The following is a 16,384-nucleotide window of genomic DNA, read 5'->3' as shown; positions in this document are numbered from 1 at the left end:
TAATGTTATTTTTAGGACTTTGCAGATATTTTGGTACAACCCACCCTGGAAGAGAACGGAGGAAGTTCAGACAGACAAGAAGGGGAAGCCGCCCCAGAGGCAGCGATCTCCCAGAGCTGCATGCAGACGGTGATGCTGATACACCAGCAGCTGTGCCTCGGCTGCGCCCGGTCCCTCTGGTACCAGCAGACGCTGCCTCCTCATGAAGTGAAGCATTACCTCCGCCTCTTCCTGTCTTGCTATCAGACCGGGGCGTCTCTTGTGACACACTTCTACCCCTTGATGGGTATGGTACTTTACTGTTGTTACACCCTTGGGAGGTTGAGGCAAACAGATGCAATTACTCTTGGAACAGCTGAAATCATGAATTCCCCGTTTCCACTTAATTCCTTATTGATGGAGTTTCTTTAAAGAACTTAAGCTAATACAAAAAATTGATTTAGAATTCTGCAATAAGATGGATTTTCGTTGTTTGAATTCTTTGGGATGAGAGATTAAGAAAATAATGATATGAATTGAATTAACATTTTTTCCCCTCAGGATTATTTCTGCTTTCCCTCTAATAGCCTCAGTGCTTTTCAAATGAAATAGAATCATGGGAGCAACTGAAAACTGAGAAATGCATCACACAGAATATGGTTTGATAGCAGTTGGTTTGATTCAGTTTTCTATGTGACTGCATGAATTATTCTACATGATTAGGAAGGTGCCTTTATGTTTTTTTTCTACTAAGTCATAACAGCTACAAAAACTGCTTGTTTATGGCTAGGTAGTATCTGACTTCTTCTGTATGTCCCAGAAACTTGAGAGCTTTCCATAGCCTCTGTGGTGTTAGGATACATTTCTCTAGTCTGGGGTTGCTTTGGGGGACAATGACAGTGCTTCAATAGTCCCAATTAGTTCACTGGTTCTGAGATCTTTATGACATGTTAATAGATGACTGACTTACTATGACTTTGTTAATTTCACAGGAGTTGAGCTGAATGATCGACTCTTGGGCAGCCAGCTATTGGCCTACACCCTGTCCCGTAACACTCTCTTTGGGCAGTCTTTCTCAGACCTCATGGTGAAGCCTGATGGGCCTTATGACTTCTACCAGCACCCCAATGTGGTGGAAGCACGGCAGTGTCAGCCTGTGCTCCAGGGCTTCTCAGAGACTGTCAGTCGGTTGCTGAAGGACTGGCCAGACCACCCAGCTCTCACGCAGGTGAGGCGAGGGCAGAAGGCAGCATAGGTCACTTCATCTGCACTGAGGCTGTGGCCTCACGTCATCTCTGGAGGCATATACTTGCACATTTGTCCTTACAGACACGGGACTAGAGAACAATTCCTCAGCTGCTATTTGCTAACTGCAGGATGAACAGCCCAGTCTCGTGCTGCTTCGTGTAAAAGATGTCTGGGGAATTTTTTAATTTTGTTGGGTTACCATCCACATATCAAAATGCTGCCAGATCATTTTATTTATTTAGACACATGCTACCAAGAGCTTCTTAATCTTCTTAAATGTGCTAGAAGTGGGACTTAAGATTGGCAGTTTTAACTCAGATACCACTCTGTGGTCATCAGCCTGTTTTATAACTCTTACTGCAGAGAATAATAAGAATAATTATCAGATTCGATCTTATTTCCAGAGTAAGGCAGCTGATAAAGGTCAGGATCCATAGCCCTGGAAGTTTTCATTTACAGTTTTCAGAAATGCTTTTGAAATGGAAAATTCGAGTAAAACTCCTGGTCAGGCCTCTCCGTACACTGTGGCTTTGACTTACCCATATTCCTACTGAGATACGGACTTTTTTGTTTTGTAGCTTCTGGTTGTAATGGACAGAATTCGTAGTTTCCCACTTTCCAGTCCCATCTCCAAGTTCCTGAATGGCTTAGAGATACTTCTAACAAAGGCACAGGTGAGAAAACAAATTGTTTTGTTTTAGTTTTTGTTTTTTTTTTGTTTTTTTTTTTTTTTTGTAGAGACAGAGTCTCACTTTATGGCCCTCGGTAGAGTGCCATGGCATCACACAGCTCACAGCAACCTCCAACTCCTGGGCTTAAGCGATTCTCTTGCCTCAGCCTCCCAAGTAGCTGGGACTACAGGCGCCCGCCACAATGCCCGGCTATTTTTTGGTTGCAGTTCAGCTGGGGCCGGGTTTGAACCCGCCACCCTCGGTATATGGGGCCGGCGCCTTACCGACTGAGCCACAGGCGCCGCCCCTTAGTTTTTGTTTTGTTTTAGTTTTTAGCCAATTGACAAAAGCTTTATCTTGTGACACTTTTGTCATTAGAGGCATACCACTTCACAGTTTGGGTTGGGAAAAGATAAGCATCCTTGCTTTTTCTGGCAAGAGTGAGGCCAGTGTAAGGCTGTGCCCTGGCAGTACTGGTGAACTGCCTTATCTTCTGAGAGTGGGGTGCAGATTCCACCAATAATGAGGGCTCCCTCTTCCAGGGCTCTGCAGAAGCCTTCACTCGGCTGAGGGCCTGTGCATGTTGTACCTTTAATCTCCTCACAGCCTGTAAGGTGGCTGGTGCCTCCCTGTGGCAGAGGGGCCATGTGACTTTGGTCAAGGTCATGTAGCTAACAGCAGGAATTCAGACTCCAGCCTGTTGTACTTTATGCCTGCTTTTGAACTTTGCCATGCTGGAGTTCTATCATATTATTGAAAGAACTTGAAACTGATTCTATTTATAATTTCATTTCTGATACTGGTAAAATTTGTTTAAGGGCCCAGTAGTCGTCACTCAAGAACAGTCTTTAAGGTGTTATTGAGGGAAGAGGTGATGAAGGGATTGAATAATGGCCATAGTCAACTTGATCTATATTTCTTTAGGATTGGGAGGAGAATGCAAGCCGAACCTTGTCTCTGCGGAAACATCTTGATTTGGTCAGTCAGATGATCATTCGGTGGCGAAAACTGGAGCTGAAGTAAGTGACTCTCCCCCTCCTGACTTCAGGTTGTGCAGACTTTTGTGGTAGTGTGAGTTTCTTCATGGCTTATTTGGTGTGATAGTCACAGAATGTGCTTTTCCGTCATTAATCTGTCTGGCCCATGTCAAGGCATTAAAGTGACATTGATACAGGCCAGACAGCACCACGTGTGCACACACTATACACCGCATGGCGTGGCTTCTCGTCTCCACTGGGGAGGAGAACATAGGGAGCACTTGGCTTCTGTTTCTGTGGTGTCACATGTTTCAGACGTGTTTCTGAAAGTGCCTCCTTGGCTGTTTTTCTCATGTTTCAGCTGCTGGTCCATGAGTTTGGATAATACCATGAAGCGCCACACTGAGAAATCCACCAAGCACTGGTTCTCCATCTACCAGATGCTGGAGAAGCACATGCAGGAGCAAACGGAGGAACAGGAAGGTAAGCCCGGGATGTGCCATCTGCCACGTGGGAGGGTGTAGGTCTGCCGGCACCACTTCTTTCCCTGCTGCCTTCACATGGGAGGCAGCGCTTGACTTCATGGTACTTCTGAGAGAGCAGCCAAGACAGCTCTTTTCCTCCTGAGAGAGTAACAACAAAAGTTGGAAGGGGTTAAGGGACGTGTCCAAAGTTCAGAGAACCAGTCATATGACAATGTTTTCTTAGTCTGGGCCCATGATACAAGTCAAAATAAAACTCCAGTCCACGCTGTGCTCAGGAAGCCAGAGAGATTACTTGAAACGATGGGCCTCGGGTGGTAGCTTACCAAGCAACTTGAAATGTAACTGGTGCAACTAAATACTCAATTATTCTAATTAATTTAGTTTTAAAAACATATGCTCAGTCACTTTATTAGAAAACTTTTTAGTGTATTTGGGACAGTGTGGATCTGTGCACTTTACTGTAAGATCAAGTATTTTCAGTGAAAAGGGGATCGGTCCAACAAAATAAAGTTGCCCTTTGTTAGGTAGCATGCTTGAGGTAAAAGTGTTCCATTTCATATGGCAGGCAACTTATAATTCAGTTTCAAAATTTGCTGTGAGTGCATTTAACACATGCCCTGTGTGTATCTGTGACTTTTATTTACATACACTTAGAACATCTGTGGTCCTTGCTGGAAAGTTTCACTTTATTCTCAGCCTCTCCCGATGGCCTGCCCTCAGCGTGTCCTGCAGTGGACTGCATTAGAAATAGGGAGTGATGGTTGAAAGAACAAATAGGTATTTTCTTCTTTGAATCTCTGAAGATGACAAACAGATGACCTTGATGTTGCTGGTCAGCACGCTACAAGCATTTATTGAAGGATCCTCACTGGGAGAGTTCCACGTGCGACTCCAGATGTTACTGGTTTTCCATTGTCATGTTTTGCTAATGCCACAAGTTGAAGGAAAGGGTGAGGATTTCTTTTTACTTTTATACTATACTGTTAAAGTGGGTTAGGCTTTGAAGTCTCCAAATGAGACAAGTATCTTGTTGCACACGAGGTTTTGACCAAGGTACGTTTTAGTCATCGTTAACATTCAGAGCAAAGTGCAGACTGATTGTAGTTGGAGCACTGACTAATGAACTCTGGCAGAAGTGAATTGCAGATAAAGGTGTCGGGACCTGGAGTGTCAGGCAGCACATTTCTGTCTAGACACTGTAAGCGTCCAGCTAAGCTGCTGCCCATCAGGCTGTAATTAGCTTCATGATCTAGTGAGAACTTCACCATATTTCATGGCGCTGCACATAACACTGCCTGCGTCCAATGATGACCTCTAGCCACAGCCATCTGGACACAAATGTCACTGGAGAATGGGTGTAGATGTGAGTGAATATTTGAGGGGAACTGCTTAATTTGCCATCTTTGAAAACAGGCTCAATTTCTGCTGAATTTACAGTAGGATTCAGAGGAAGAGTTTTGTATTGTCTTATTAGCAGAACCTCTCAGTGTATCATCTTCAAGAACAGAAGTGTGGAGCTGGGCACAGTGGCTCACACCTGTGATCCTGCCACTCTGAGAGGCCAAAGTGGGTGGATTGCCTGAGTTCAGGAATTCAAGACTAGCCAGAGCAAGAGTGAGACCCCACTGCTACCAAAAGTAGAAAAACTAGCCAGGTGTTGTAGCTAGTGTCTGTAGTCCCAGCTTCTCAGGAGCCTGCAACAAGAGGATTGCTCAAGCCCAGGAGTTTGAGGTTGCTATCAACTATGATACCACAGTACCATACCCAGAGCAACACAGTGAGACTTGGTCTCCCAAAAAAAAGAACAAAATTATAAAGAAAACGTCTGAAAAGCAGGGGTGTGTTGTCAGCCTGTATCTCTGGGAACTGCTGCCCTCCGCAGGCCCCCTGCAGAGCCAGCCTGTGGGATGTAGTGTTCTCATGTGAAGAGGGAGGAGAAAGGGGCTTCACTGAAAAGTGAAACCCACAGGTGGCCCCAGCAGTGCATGTAGCAAGTGTGGCGTTTTGTTTCCTTTTCATTTCTTCCAGATTCACTTTGCAGTGTTCTATGGAATTTGTACCATTATTACAAGCAATTCTTTCACCGGGTCCAGACCAAAATTGTGGAACTTCGTTCCCCCATAGAAAAAGAACTTAAAGTAAGATAAACAGCTGTCAAGTTCACTCTTGGGAGAACAAAATCAGCAAATTCTTTCTGTTTAGTTCTGTTCTGTTATCCATTTAACATTGAGGCAGGGGCTAAGAGGAACAGAGGTGAGCATTGCAGCAAGTGGGATGGCAGGATGTACATTTGATGACATGGGCTCCATTGCTGACCTGGCCAAGTGTGTTGAGGGGCCAGTGGAGTGGCCTGTTGCAGGCTTCCTAGAGGATTGCCATGGAAGCCTGTCTGTGTGCCCCTGGCCTCACCCAGCTAGTCTCCACCTCAGAGGTACTCCATGTCTGGGTCTAGCTACCACGGGCATGCCCTGGAGTACAGAGTGCCCTCTCCTTTTGGTGTTCTCAGGGGTTGTGGAGCCAGCCCTGGTACAAGACACATGACTAACGTTGTGACTCCTATGCTGGAGTACGTGCCAAGTGGCATTGATTACAGCAACACTAATCAAACACATGGTTCCTTTTTTTTTTTTTTACTTATTTGCTCATGACACAGTCCTGTGTTTGGGATGGAATGGGCTCTGGTCTTTGGCAAACATAATCTGGAAGAGAACCAGAATGATACTAGTGTTATAGAGCTGTTTCTCAAGCTTCATTTATCTTACAGGAATTTGTTAAGATATCCAAGTGGAATGACGTCAGCTTCTGGTCCATTAAACAATCTGTGGAAAAGACACACAGGTAAACATCTTTTGAAACGAGGGAGCAAGACTGTATAGTTAGTATAGACTAACTTAACACAAGTACCTCGAACTTGTAGGGAGGACCCCACAGGATTGTTTTGACATGGTATTCTAGCACCGCCCCTGCCCCCAGAGCAAAGTCTCTCTGCAGGAAGAATCGGTGTGCCTGAGACTATGCAGGCAACATCTCAAGTCTATGCCACTTTCTAGAGCAAAGTAATCCCACCCTTACTCTAATAAAGGGGATGACAAAATCTGCCATACCATCTCTAAAAAACAGAATGATTATGACTGTCTATGTAGTTCAGTGTGTACAAAAGGTACAGGTTATTAAGTTATATGTGTGTGCCTTGTAATGTATTTAAAGTTTCTTCACTTTCCAATCCAACGTTTTCTTCTTATCTCTGTCAATACCTGGGGTCAGGACCCTCTTTAAGTTCATGAAGAAATTTGAAACTGTCCTCAATGAACCCTGTCAGTCATCCCTGGTGGAAAGTGACAAGGAGGAACAGCCTGACTTTCTGCCCAGGCCCACAGAGGCAGCTTTGAGTCAGGCGTCTTCCATTCAGAGTCTGAACAGGGCGTTGAGGGAGACCCTGTTAGCCCGGCCAGCAGCTGGACAGGTATGAGTTCTCAGACTGCTTGTAACATGTGTTTTGTGCAAGGGTGTCCTTGGTACCAGACAATGAAGTGCTTTTACAGTGTTGTTTTCTGCAAGTTAAGTATTTGTTTGTCTGACACCACTGCAGAATAAGGCAAAAAATGTTGATATTGCTGTTAAACATTTAACATGAGTCTGTGGGGGATAACAGTTGCATTCACATGTGAACATTTCATCTACGTACGAGGGAAGACTTGCAGCATCAGTTTAAGAATGTACCATTGGAGCTGACTGTAGGCTTCCACACGGGACAGCCGCCGAGCTGGGGACAAGGTGTGCAATGGGGCGCTGGTCCCTAGCAGCTGCCAGGTGTATTGTGCTGTTCCCGGTTTCAAGCATCAACAGTTAAGATGTAACTTGCAAAATTCCTGAAAATTGAACAGTGATAGAGATCTTGAGGTGGCAGGTCTTTATGGGATGGGTGTTCCTCCTGCTTCATGTGTTCGGGTGTGGGGAGCTGTGGGATTGGGGAGCACACATCAGGAGAGTAATTACTTTTGCATTCTTACTATACTTCTTACCAGGGGTTCATAGAGTAAAGGAAGTCCTCGAGTTATTTTTAATATTTTAGTAGTTCAAAACATGCTGGGCATCTTGTGGACCCCAACCTGGGACAGTGGTCAGCCAGGGACAGTGCTGGAGAAATCAAGAGACGTTTTTCACCAATCTTTTGGCATAACGCCTGGAAGGGCTCACATTGATTCATGTGCATCCTGAAAGCAACACAGCAACCTGTCCTGCTTCTCAGGTGTCTTATTGTTGGGTCCCGTAACGGAGTATATGTGCAAGAATGCACAGCAGTTAGTTAGCAGTCCAGGTTAGCAATGAGAGGGGAGAGTACAGCCCCCAGGAAGGTTGGGTAAAGGGTAATGGAACATCTGAAGTGGCCAGATGACTTATACAGGGAGAAGAGAAAGGGGGGAAGCAAGTTTTGTCCCTTCAAGCTACCTTAATTTTCCTGACCCAGCCCGCCTATACTGCTTAGTCCTCATGCAGGGATGGTCATGTAGACATTCCCCTGACTGGACACTTTACCCTGAGTTGGAAGGTCAGTGAGGAATTCAGCCTGCCTCCTCTCACAGAAACATGTCATAGAAACTGAGATTAGGGCGGTGCCTGTGGCTCAGTGGGTAGGACACCAGCCCTATATACCCAGGGTGGAGGGTTCGAACCTGGCCCCGGCCAAACTTTAACAAAATAAGCCGGCTGTTGTGGCGGCACCTGTAGTCCCAGCTACTCGGGAGGCTGAGGCAAGAGAATCACCTAAGCCCAGGAGCTGGAGGTTGCTGTGAGCTGTGATATTACAGCACTCTACTGAGGGCGACAAAGTGAGACTGTCTCTTTAAAAAAAAAAAAAAAGAAACTGAGATTAGGCCAAATGTGTTGGGTCACAACTGTAATCCCAGAACTTCAAAAGGCTGAGGTGGGAGGATTGCTTGAGGCCAGGAGTTTAAGATCAGCCTGGGCAAGAGTACCCTGTCTCTGTAAAAAGTACTAAAAACTAGCTTAGCAGGTTGGCTCACACCTATAGTCCCAGCTACATGAGAGGCTGAGGTGGAAGGATTGTTTGAGCCCAGGAATTTACAGCTGCTATGAGATATGAGCCCACCACTACACTCTAGCCTAAGAGACAAAGTGAGACCCCGTCTCTAAAGAAAAAATAATAAACTGAGCATATAGCTATAATATGGCTGTGCAGATATGAAGTGACTTTTTCTTTGACTGTGTTTGTCATTTACTGTTTCTGTCATTTTGATACATTTTGATTTGCTGGTTATGACAGCATAAGAATTTAGGGATTCTTCAGGAAAAAAAAATGATGGAAATATGCCCCTGATAGATAAAATGTCTTGTCTTGAAGTAATGTCTGAATTCCTAATGTTTGAACTGTTAATCAGAGATTGAGGGGGCAGGGGTAACTGGTAACAGAAGCAGCATTTGGTGGGGCCAGGTTTGCCTGCTGTGTCCCTGAGAGCAGCAGTGTGGCCCAGTACCACAGGGCAGTGGTTATGTGGCTCATTCTGCTCTGTTCCTGGGTCAGAACTGGCCTCTCTGTGGCTCACGTACAAACACAGAGGTTGGGTGGGGCATCCTTTTATGACAGTGATCTCATAGGGAGCAGCAACATAAATGTCTATTCACAGTATGTCTGTTTTAATTTTAGTGATGCTAATCTGGTTGGTCCTGCTAACGAGGTTGGGGAGAATGGCGCAAGTGTTTGCAGAGCTGGGGATGTGTGTGTATGTGTGCATACAACAGCTAAATTTAGCCCCTGTGCAGGTTAATACTTTTCCGTCATTCTGGCTGTGAGAATAATCTGTGTTCTATCTTCCAGGTCATGATTCCAGAACAGTATCGGGTTACTGTTCCTTTCTCCTTGGAAGGGGAGCTTCTGCGTCGCTTGCCAAAGCTCCTAAGACGAATGAGGAGGTTGTGCGTGACGTTCATGAAGAACAGTCCCCTGCCTCGCCTCGTGGAAGGTCTTGACCACTTCACTGGTGGGTACAGCAGCTAGGAGTAAGGGGGATTCACTCTCCACTTTCCCCAGCGGCCCCGAGGGCTGAGTATGTGGTACCTATGTCCTTTTCTGATGTCTTAACATATCCATTGGTGATCTAATAAGCAAGTAACTAAAAACGCAGGAGCCACTGAGCACTTCCCAACTCTGCTAATGAAGTAGTGATGTTCGATGCCATTTTCTGTGAGAGCCCTGTCTACACCAATTCTTGTTGGTTGGGGATATGGGTAAAGAGGCATAGAGATGAGTGTTCCCACCCTTTTCAGTGTTGTCTCCCTTAAATAGAAGGAAAAGCAAGATTTACCCCCAGATCCCTGTCTTCAGAGAGGTGTAGCAGTTCTAGTCTCTGGCGATCTTGCCCAGGGCAATGAGCACGGAGACCTCCTGCGCAGCATTGCAGAGCAGTGGCTGCAGAGGGCGCTCCAGAGCCTGACGGCTGGGGCCCTTTAGGGCAGTGGCTGCAGAGGGCGCTCCAGAGCCTGACGGCTGGGCCCTTCTTCCTCTGCATCCTCCCCTGCTGAGTGCAAGGCTTTCCAGTGATCTCAGAGCATGAGCTCTTTCTTTTGAAACTTGTTAGCATTATAGCCTACTATCTGTTGTTAAAGGTGAACTGCCTCTGAGCCTGAGGACAAAGTTGAGTGAAACGCAGATTCGTGCACATTTCCTGAAAAGGGGATACATCTGTGTGAGCAAAAGCTTTCCCTGCTCTACCCTCGGTCTCCTGCAGCGTCTGTGGGACGTGTGGTGCCCTACACTCAACGTGGTGGCCATCTGTGTTTGTTTATTAGTGCTGCCTTGATAAAGCACCACATGGTGGCTCACACAACAGAAAGATCTCACACTTCAAAGGCTAAAGGTTCAAGGTCCATAGGTCAGCAGAGCTGATTTCTTCTGAGGCCTCTCTCCTTGCCCTGCAGGTGGTCACCTTCTGTCTGTGTTCTCACATGGTTGCTCTCCACTCTGAGTTCTCTGAGGCCTAACCTCTTCTTTAGGACTTTGGCCATACTAGATGAGGGCCCACTCTCATTACACTTCAATGACCTTTTAAAAGCCCTGTCTCCAAATTCAGTCAAATTCTGAGGTACTAGGGGTTAGGACTTTAACCTGAGTGGGGGCTGGGGAGCACACAAAATCCAGCCCAGGACACTGCCTGTAGCAGGAAGGCTGCCTGTTGGGTTAAACGTACCCACATGTACTCAGTAAGGCAGCATGGCACTGTAGATGGAACTTTATCCACTCATTAGCTGGCCTTTAGATGATCACTAGCCCTCTGTGAGCCTTTCTTTATTAAAGTCTGTGAAACGGGGCTACAAATAAGTGCCTTTTTTTTTTTTTTTTTTTTTTGAGACAGAGTCTCACTATGTCGCCCTTGGTAGAGTGCTGTCGCGTCACAGCTCACAGCAACCTCCAACTCTTGGGCTTAAGCGATTCTCTTGCTCAGCCTCCCAGTAGCTGGGACCACAGGCACCAGCTACAAGGCCTGGCTATTTTTTGTTGCAGTTCTCATTGCTGTTTAGCTGGCCTTGGCCGGGTTTGAACCCACCAGCTTTGGTGTACGTGGCTGTACCACAGGCGCCAAGCCCATATAAGTGCTTTTGAACTTGTTTAGATTAAAGCATTTACCAAGTACCAGCTCCAGTATAGGAACCCAATACATACTATATTTATCAGAACTTTCCTTCAAGTGATTAAAAATTCCTAGTATAATACACTACACATAGTTGGTGCTCATTAAGTGCTTTTTGCTTAATGTACTATAAAGCTCCTAAATCAAAAAGAATGACCACTTTTATTTGTGTTATTTTTCAAGAGATACAAAAATCCATGTGTTCTTTTTCTATTTCTTTGCAATTTGATCAGTTTAGTTAAATTACTTAAAAAAATGTACCAAAAGCTACAGGCTGTTACCTACCCAGGATAATAAGGATAAATTAGGATTTTTGCATTTCCATTTCCCCTGTGTTTCCCTTATAGGAGAAGTGATTTCTTCGGTGAGTGAGCTGCAGAGCTTAAAGGTGGAGCTTTCTGCAGAGAAGGAGAGGCAGCGCTCAGAAGCCAAGCACATCCTCCTCCTGAAGCAGCGTGCTTTGTCAGACCTCTTCAAACAGCTTGCAGAAACTGGTAAGGTCCTCAGTTGAAACCCAACAAAGCAAATGACCAACTTCCAGGAAGGAAAACAACATGAGCGATTTTAGGGAAACTCCAGAGACAGCTGAGGTGGTAGATGACAGGCAAAGTTTTGGAATGTCATTAAATCTTAAGATCAACCATTTATGATTCCCAAATATTTGTATTTTTGTAATGAAGTTTCTCAGAATCCTTTTTGTTTCTTTTTATCACCACATGCTGTACAGCAGCTACCCTCCCAATCCAGCACAGAGAGCAGTGCTTTACACACATCAATGGGCACACTTGGGCAGTCTTGTTAGGTGCGGGTGCGGTGTGGCTGGGAGAGTGCATTTTTTTTTGTTTGTTTTTTAGACGAGAATCTCCCTATGTCACCCTTGGTAGCTGTGGCATCACAGCAACCTCAAACTCTTGGGCTTAAGTGATTCTCTTGCCTCCGCCTCCCAAGTAGTTGGGACTACAGGTGCCCGCCACAATGCCCGGCTATTATTTTGTTGCAGTTGTCATTGTTTAGCTGGCCCAGTTGTCATTGTTTAGCTGGCCCAGGCTGGGTTTGAACCCGCCAGCCTCAGTGCATGTGGCTGGTACCGTAACCACTGTGCTACGGGCGCCAAGCGGAGGGTGCATTTCTTAATAGGTTCCAGGTTATGCTGTTCAGAGGCCTGACTTTGCTTTGAAGAGGCAAGGGGGACACATTCATACTTAGCCCAGTTTCTTTGCTTAAATGAACGTGTTTATTTCTTAGGTCTGTCATATCGTAAAGGTCTTGCCTGGGTTCGTTCAAAAAATCCTCAAGAGATGCTTCATCTTCACCCATTAGATCTCCGGAGTGCACTGTCCATCATCAGCAACGCTCATGAGGCTGATTCTAGGTATGTTGTTTTTTTTTTTTTTAATTATAAAGGAGTAGTTCATTTAATCCTCATTTATCAAAATGGGGATAGCAATACCTCAGTGCAGAGTCAGTGACAGGACCGAGAGAGAGCATTTAAGTACCTTGTGATTACAGCCTTTGCAATACATTCTTGAATCTGAGATCCTTGAGACACCACTAAACTCTGTATGAAGATTCCTAGCAGCAGCGTTGTACATGAGGTTTGCACAAGCTGGGTACAGTACAATTTTGAGTTTTGTTTGCTCAGTGTCCCTCCCTGAGCTTTAAATAGGACTTCAACGTGAGGGAGTTTTGCACAAGCATCCTGGGTTTTCAGTCTTTTAGGAAAGTTTGCCAAATCTGCTAACAATCCCATTTGCGCAGCAGTTGGCTGCAGCTTCATACTGGCTCTCTCTTTCTTCTTTCTTTTGTTAAATTTTAATTTGCTTGTTCATGTGGCAGCCTCCTTTTACAGGATGCATGCTGTCCAGTGTACATTGGTCCTAAGCACCTTGTGGTCACATTGAGGTCAGCTGTCACTACTGTGTATGATTTTGTACTGGGCTGTCCTGAAACATTTATGTTACCTGTGTGACACCAGAAAGCATCAGAATTTATGAGCTCCAGCCTCCACTGCCAGGATGGTGATAAAGAATTCATTGAGGAAGCCACACTGCTGTCATAGTTTGTTTTCCCATGACACGTCCAGTGCTGGGTGTATAGCATACCCATGTGTAAAGGACCAGTGTGTGCCTCTCTGAAGGAGTCCTCATGGAAGCAAGTCTACTTAGACTGTTGGCTTTTGGTTGTGGCTAGATGCAGCAATCTCTGTGTCTTCAGGATCTTGGATGAGAGATTGCAGTTTTAACTAAGTAAATTGTGTTGATATCTTTTCCAGGCTACTTACAGAAATCTCTTCTTCGTGGGATGGGTGCCAGAAGTATTTCTATCGCTCCCTTGCACGGCATGCCAGACTCAGTGCAGCCCTAACAGCTCCGGCCAAGGTAGAATGACAGAATGTGGGGGTGCAAGGCCCAGGGAAAGCTCCCATTTGTCCCAGGGCAGTGTTCCCAGACCTTTTCAAAAGATGGAGCGCTAAATCATAGTGCATCTTAGTTGTGTGTGTGTGTGTGTTTGTGTTTAAAGACGGGGTCTTGCTCTGTTGCTTGGGTTAGAGAGCTATGGTTTTCATAGTTTATTTACATCAAGCCAAATTTCTTGGCTCAGGTGATCCTCCTGCCTGAGCCTCCCTAGTAATGGGGCTACAGGTGTGCACCATTCACACAGCACATTTTTTAATTTTTTTATAGAGATTTTGCCTGGCTGGTCTCAAACTCTTGGCCCTCAAGTGATCCTTCCACCTTGGGAGTACTAGAATTGTGTGAGCCATGATGCCTAACTGATATTACACACACTTGCTAGGAGGACCAGAGGTATAAGACAAATTGTGGAACAACTTTCTTTTTTTTTTGGCCGGGGCTGGGTTTGAACCCATCACCTCCGGCATATGGGACTGGCACTCTACCCCTTGAGCCACAGGCGCCACCCCGTGGAACAACTTTCAAGTTGAGAACACCATCTTCAGGTCTTTTTTTCCCTTTGTGAAGTGAGAAAAGACCACTAACATCCGTTTTTGGTGTTAAACATTGTTCCTGTCGATGGCATGTTGATCTATGGGAGCATAGTTTGAGAACAACGGCCCTGGAAGATGAAGGAGCTGCCCCTAGAGGACTGCACATCCCACCGAGGCTTACACCCCCAGGGCCTCTCCCTGGGAGGCACTTCTGTGTTGTCCATGATATAGCCGCTTAGCAGAGCCTCTGTGGGTGGTGTCTGCCGGCAGCAGGTAAGCTCGGCTTTCCTTCCCCTCTGCCAGGAGATGGGCATGGGCAGCGTTGAGCGGTGTAAGGGGTTCTCAGCACACTTGATGAAGATGCTCGCCCAACAGCGGCGCTCCCTGACCACACTAACCGAACAGTGGATCATCCTCAGGTGGGTCATCTGACTTTGGGTTTGTGGCATGCTGCAGGTGCGGACAGTGTGTGACCTGCTGTCAAGTATGAAATTGAGGCCAGGGGGGCACAAAGGTATGGGTGGATTGCTGTTGGCTCTGCCCTTTGCCTTTGGTGACATGCCTCTGGTCCTCTTCTTGTGTGCTCTGATTACACATCCTTGGATAATGGGGCCTGTGGGCTTTCAGGGCAGACAGTGAAAATCATCTGGAATAAAGACATAAGACATTTGTTGCTGAAAGTCCAAGTGTGCTGATGGGGTTGTCCCCATGTCCTGGTGCAGGCCAGGTTTGAGCCTGCTTCTATTAGGCCTTTGGGGTCTCAGAGGGGTAATTTGCTGAGCCGTATGTGGACACTCCTCAGTGGAAACAGAATTCGTGTAAGAGGACAGGAAGCCTGTCACAGTGTGTTGAGTAGATTTGTGGCTGAGACATTGTGTTTCCAGAATTGATTCACTTTGACTGCACCTGTTTTCTGCTCCATTTGTTAAGAGTTCATGAAGAAAAGTACAGTACTTTTATAGGTACTAATAGTTGTAGTCCCTGCAGTGGTGTGACTGTGTTGGATGTAAGAGGGCCCTGAGGGCCGGATGATAAGCAGGGAGTTTTGCTGCTTCTCCTGACAGACTTGAGTGATAGAGACAGACTAATTTGGAGGAGGCATTTTAGCCACTTCTTATTTATCTAAGGTATCTTCCTGCTTGGTCTCATGAAAGAGCCTATATTTTACAGACCCACACTGAATTCAAAACATGGTGGCAGGGTTTAATATGCCATTGTGTCTCCCCACGGTTTCTCTGCACAGGAACCTCCTCAGCTGCGTGCAGGAGATTCACAGCAGGTTGACAGGGCCCCAGGCCTACCCTGTGGCCATCCCCCCTCAGGACAGCATGCAGCAGTGGACAGAGCGGGTACAGCATCTGGCCATGCAGAGCCAGGTCCTTCTTGAGCAGCTCTTCTGGCTCTTGCAGTGCTGCCCTGGCATGGGGCCAGCTTTAGGCCACAGCTGTGCCCAGCTGTCTGCTCCCCAGCTGGAAGGACTGGAGCAGCCTCCTGGAGTAGTGCCCTGCCTGGCGCCCTCTTGTGTGAGCTGCCTGTCTCCAGTACCTGGAAGTCAGTTGCCCTCTGGTTGCCAGATGCGGAAGCAGGACCAGCTGTGGCAGCAGTCAGCTACGAGGTTAACTGGAATGCTGGAAGATGTTAAAATGGTGAAAGCTGACATTGACAGAATTAGGCAGCAGTCTTGTGAGACTCTCTTTCATTCTTGGTGAGTGTGTCATGTCTTTACCCTTCCTCTGTGTGCTCGGGTCCTCATCAGAGTTTGGCAGTGGGATAAAATTATTAGGAGAATCGTGGTTCAGCTCTCTGTTACTCAGGGACCTGCATAGCTCTTTGTGGCATATGTCTAGCTATAAGCCTTCAGATACAGTGAGTTTTGCCTGACATACATTTCGGTGGTTGAGAGGCGTTTAGTGTGTGGGGTGTGTGTTTTGTGGCCCCTTCTTTTCAGCATTGCTTTATTCCTGTTGCAGGAAAGATTTTGAAGTTTGTTCCTCTGCACTGAGTTGCCTGTCCCAGGTGTCAGGTCATTTGCAAGGCCTGGAGTCTTTGTTCGTTCTGCCAGGGACAGAGGTTGAGCAAAGAGATCCACAAATAGCCTTGGTTGAAAGCCTGGAGTATGTGAGACAAGAAATCAATAAAGCCATTAATGATTTTACTGCCTGGAAGGCACATCTGTTTGCTTCAAACAGCCAAGGAGGTAAGGAGTGTCATTCAGTAAGAGTAAAAGCCCTGTGTAGAAAGGTTATCTTGTGGATTTATGTGTAGTTATCCTAAGGACACATTCTATTTTGTTGTACATTTAACTTGCGTAAGAGGTCTAAGCCAGAAAGGTGTAGTTCGAATGCACAGCTGTTAACTTTTTTGCCTCACTTGTGTGAGTGCCTTGCCCTCGGACCATCAGCACGTAGTGTGCTACAGGAGCAGGTGCAGG

General features: G+C 46.2%; 1 protein-coding gene across 3 annotated transcripts in view; it reads left to right on the top strand.

Moving 5' to 3' along the window:
* The window catches only part of MDN1 (midasin AAA ATPase 1), a 170,033-nt gene that overhangs the window by 125,059 nt on the left and 28,590 nt on the right, over positions 1 to 16,384 (top strand). For all 3 annotated transcript variants that reach the window (XM_053591190.1, XM_053591189.1, XM_053591191.1), the window contains 16 exons: positions 16 to 286; positions 972 to 1,207; positions 1,806 to 1,901; positions 2,823 to 2,917; positions 3,237 to 3,358; positions 4,164 to 4,310; positions 5,389 to 5,498; positions 6,125 to 6,198; positions 6,625 to 6,823; positions 9,197 to 9,359; positions 11,354 to 11,500; positions 12,252 to 12,378; positions 13,279 to 13,384; positions 14,257 to 14,372; positions 15,197 to 15,658; positions 15,924 to 16,150. In XM_053591190.1, the coding sequence (XP_053447165.1) occupies positions 16 to 286; positions 972 to 1,207; positions 1,806 to 1,901; positions 2,823 to 2,917; positions 3,237 to 3,358; positions 4,164 to 4,310; positions 5,389 to 5,498; positions 6,125 to 6,198; positions 6,625 to 6,823; positions 9,197 to 9,359; positions 11,354 to 11,500; positions 12,252 to 12,378; positions 13,279 to 13,384; positions 14,257 to 14,372; positions 15,197 to 15,658; positions 15,924 to 16,150 (2,698 nt within the window). The remainder of the gene's footprint in view (positions 1 to 15; positions 287 to 971; positions 1,208 to 1,805; positions 1,902 to 2,822; positions 2,918 to 3,236; positions 3,359 to 4,163; positions 4,311 to 5,388; positions 5,499 to 6,124; positions 6,199 to 6,624; positions 6,824 to 9,196; positions 9,360 to 11,353; positions 11,501 to 12,251; positions 12,379 to 13,278; positions 13,385 to 14,256; positions 14,373 to 15,196; positions 15,659 to 15,923; positions 16,151 to 16,384) is intronic.

This window comes from Nycticebus coucang, chromosome 5 (genome assembly GCF_027406575.1).
Source record: "Nycticebus coucang isolate mNycCou1 chromosome 5, mNycCou1.pri, whole genome shotgun sequence".
NCBI classification, from domain to species: domain Eukaryota; kingdom Metazoa; phylum Chordata; class Mammalia; order Primates; family Lorisidae; genus Nycticebus; species Nycticebus coucang.
Note: the sequence above shows the minus strand (reverse complement) of the source record. Positions and strands in the feature narration are given on the sequence as shown.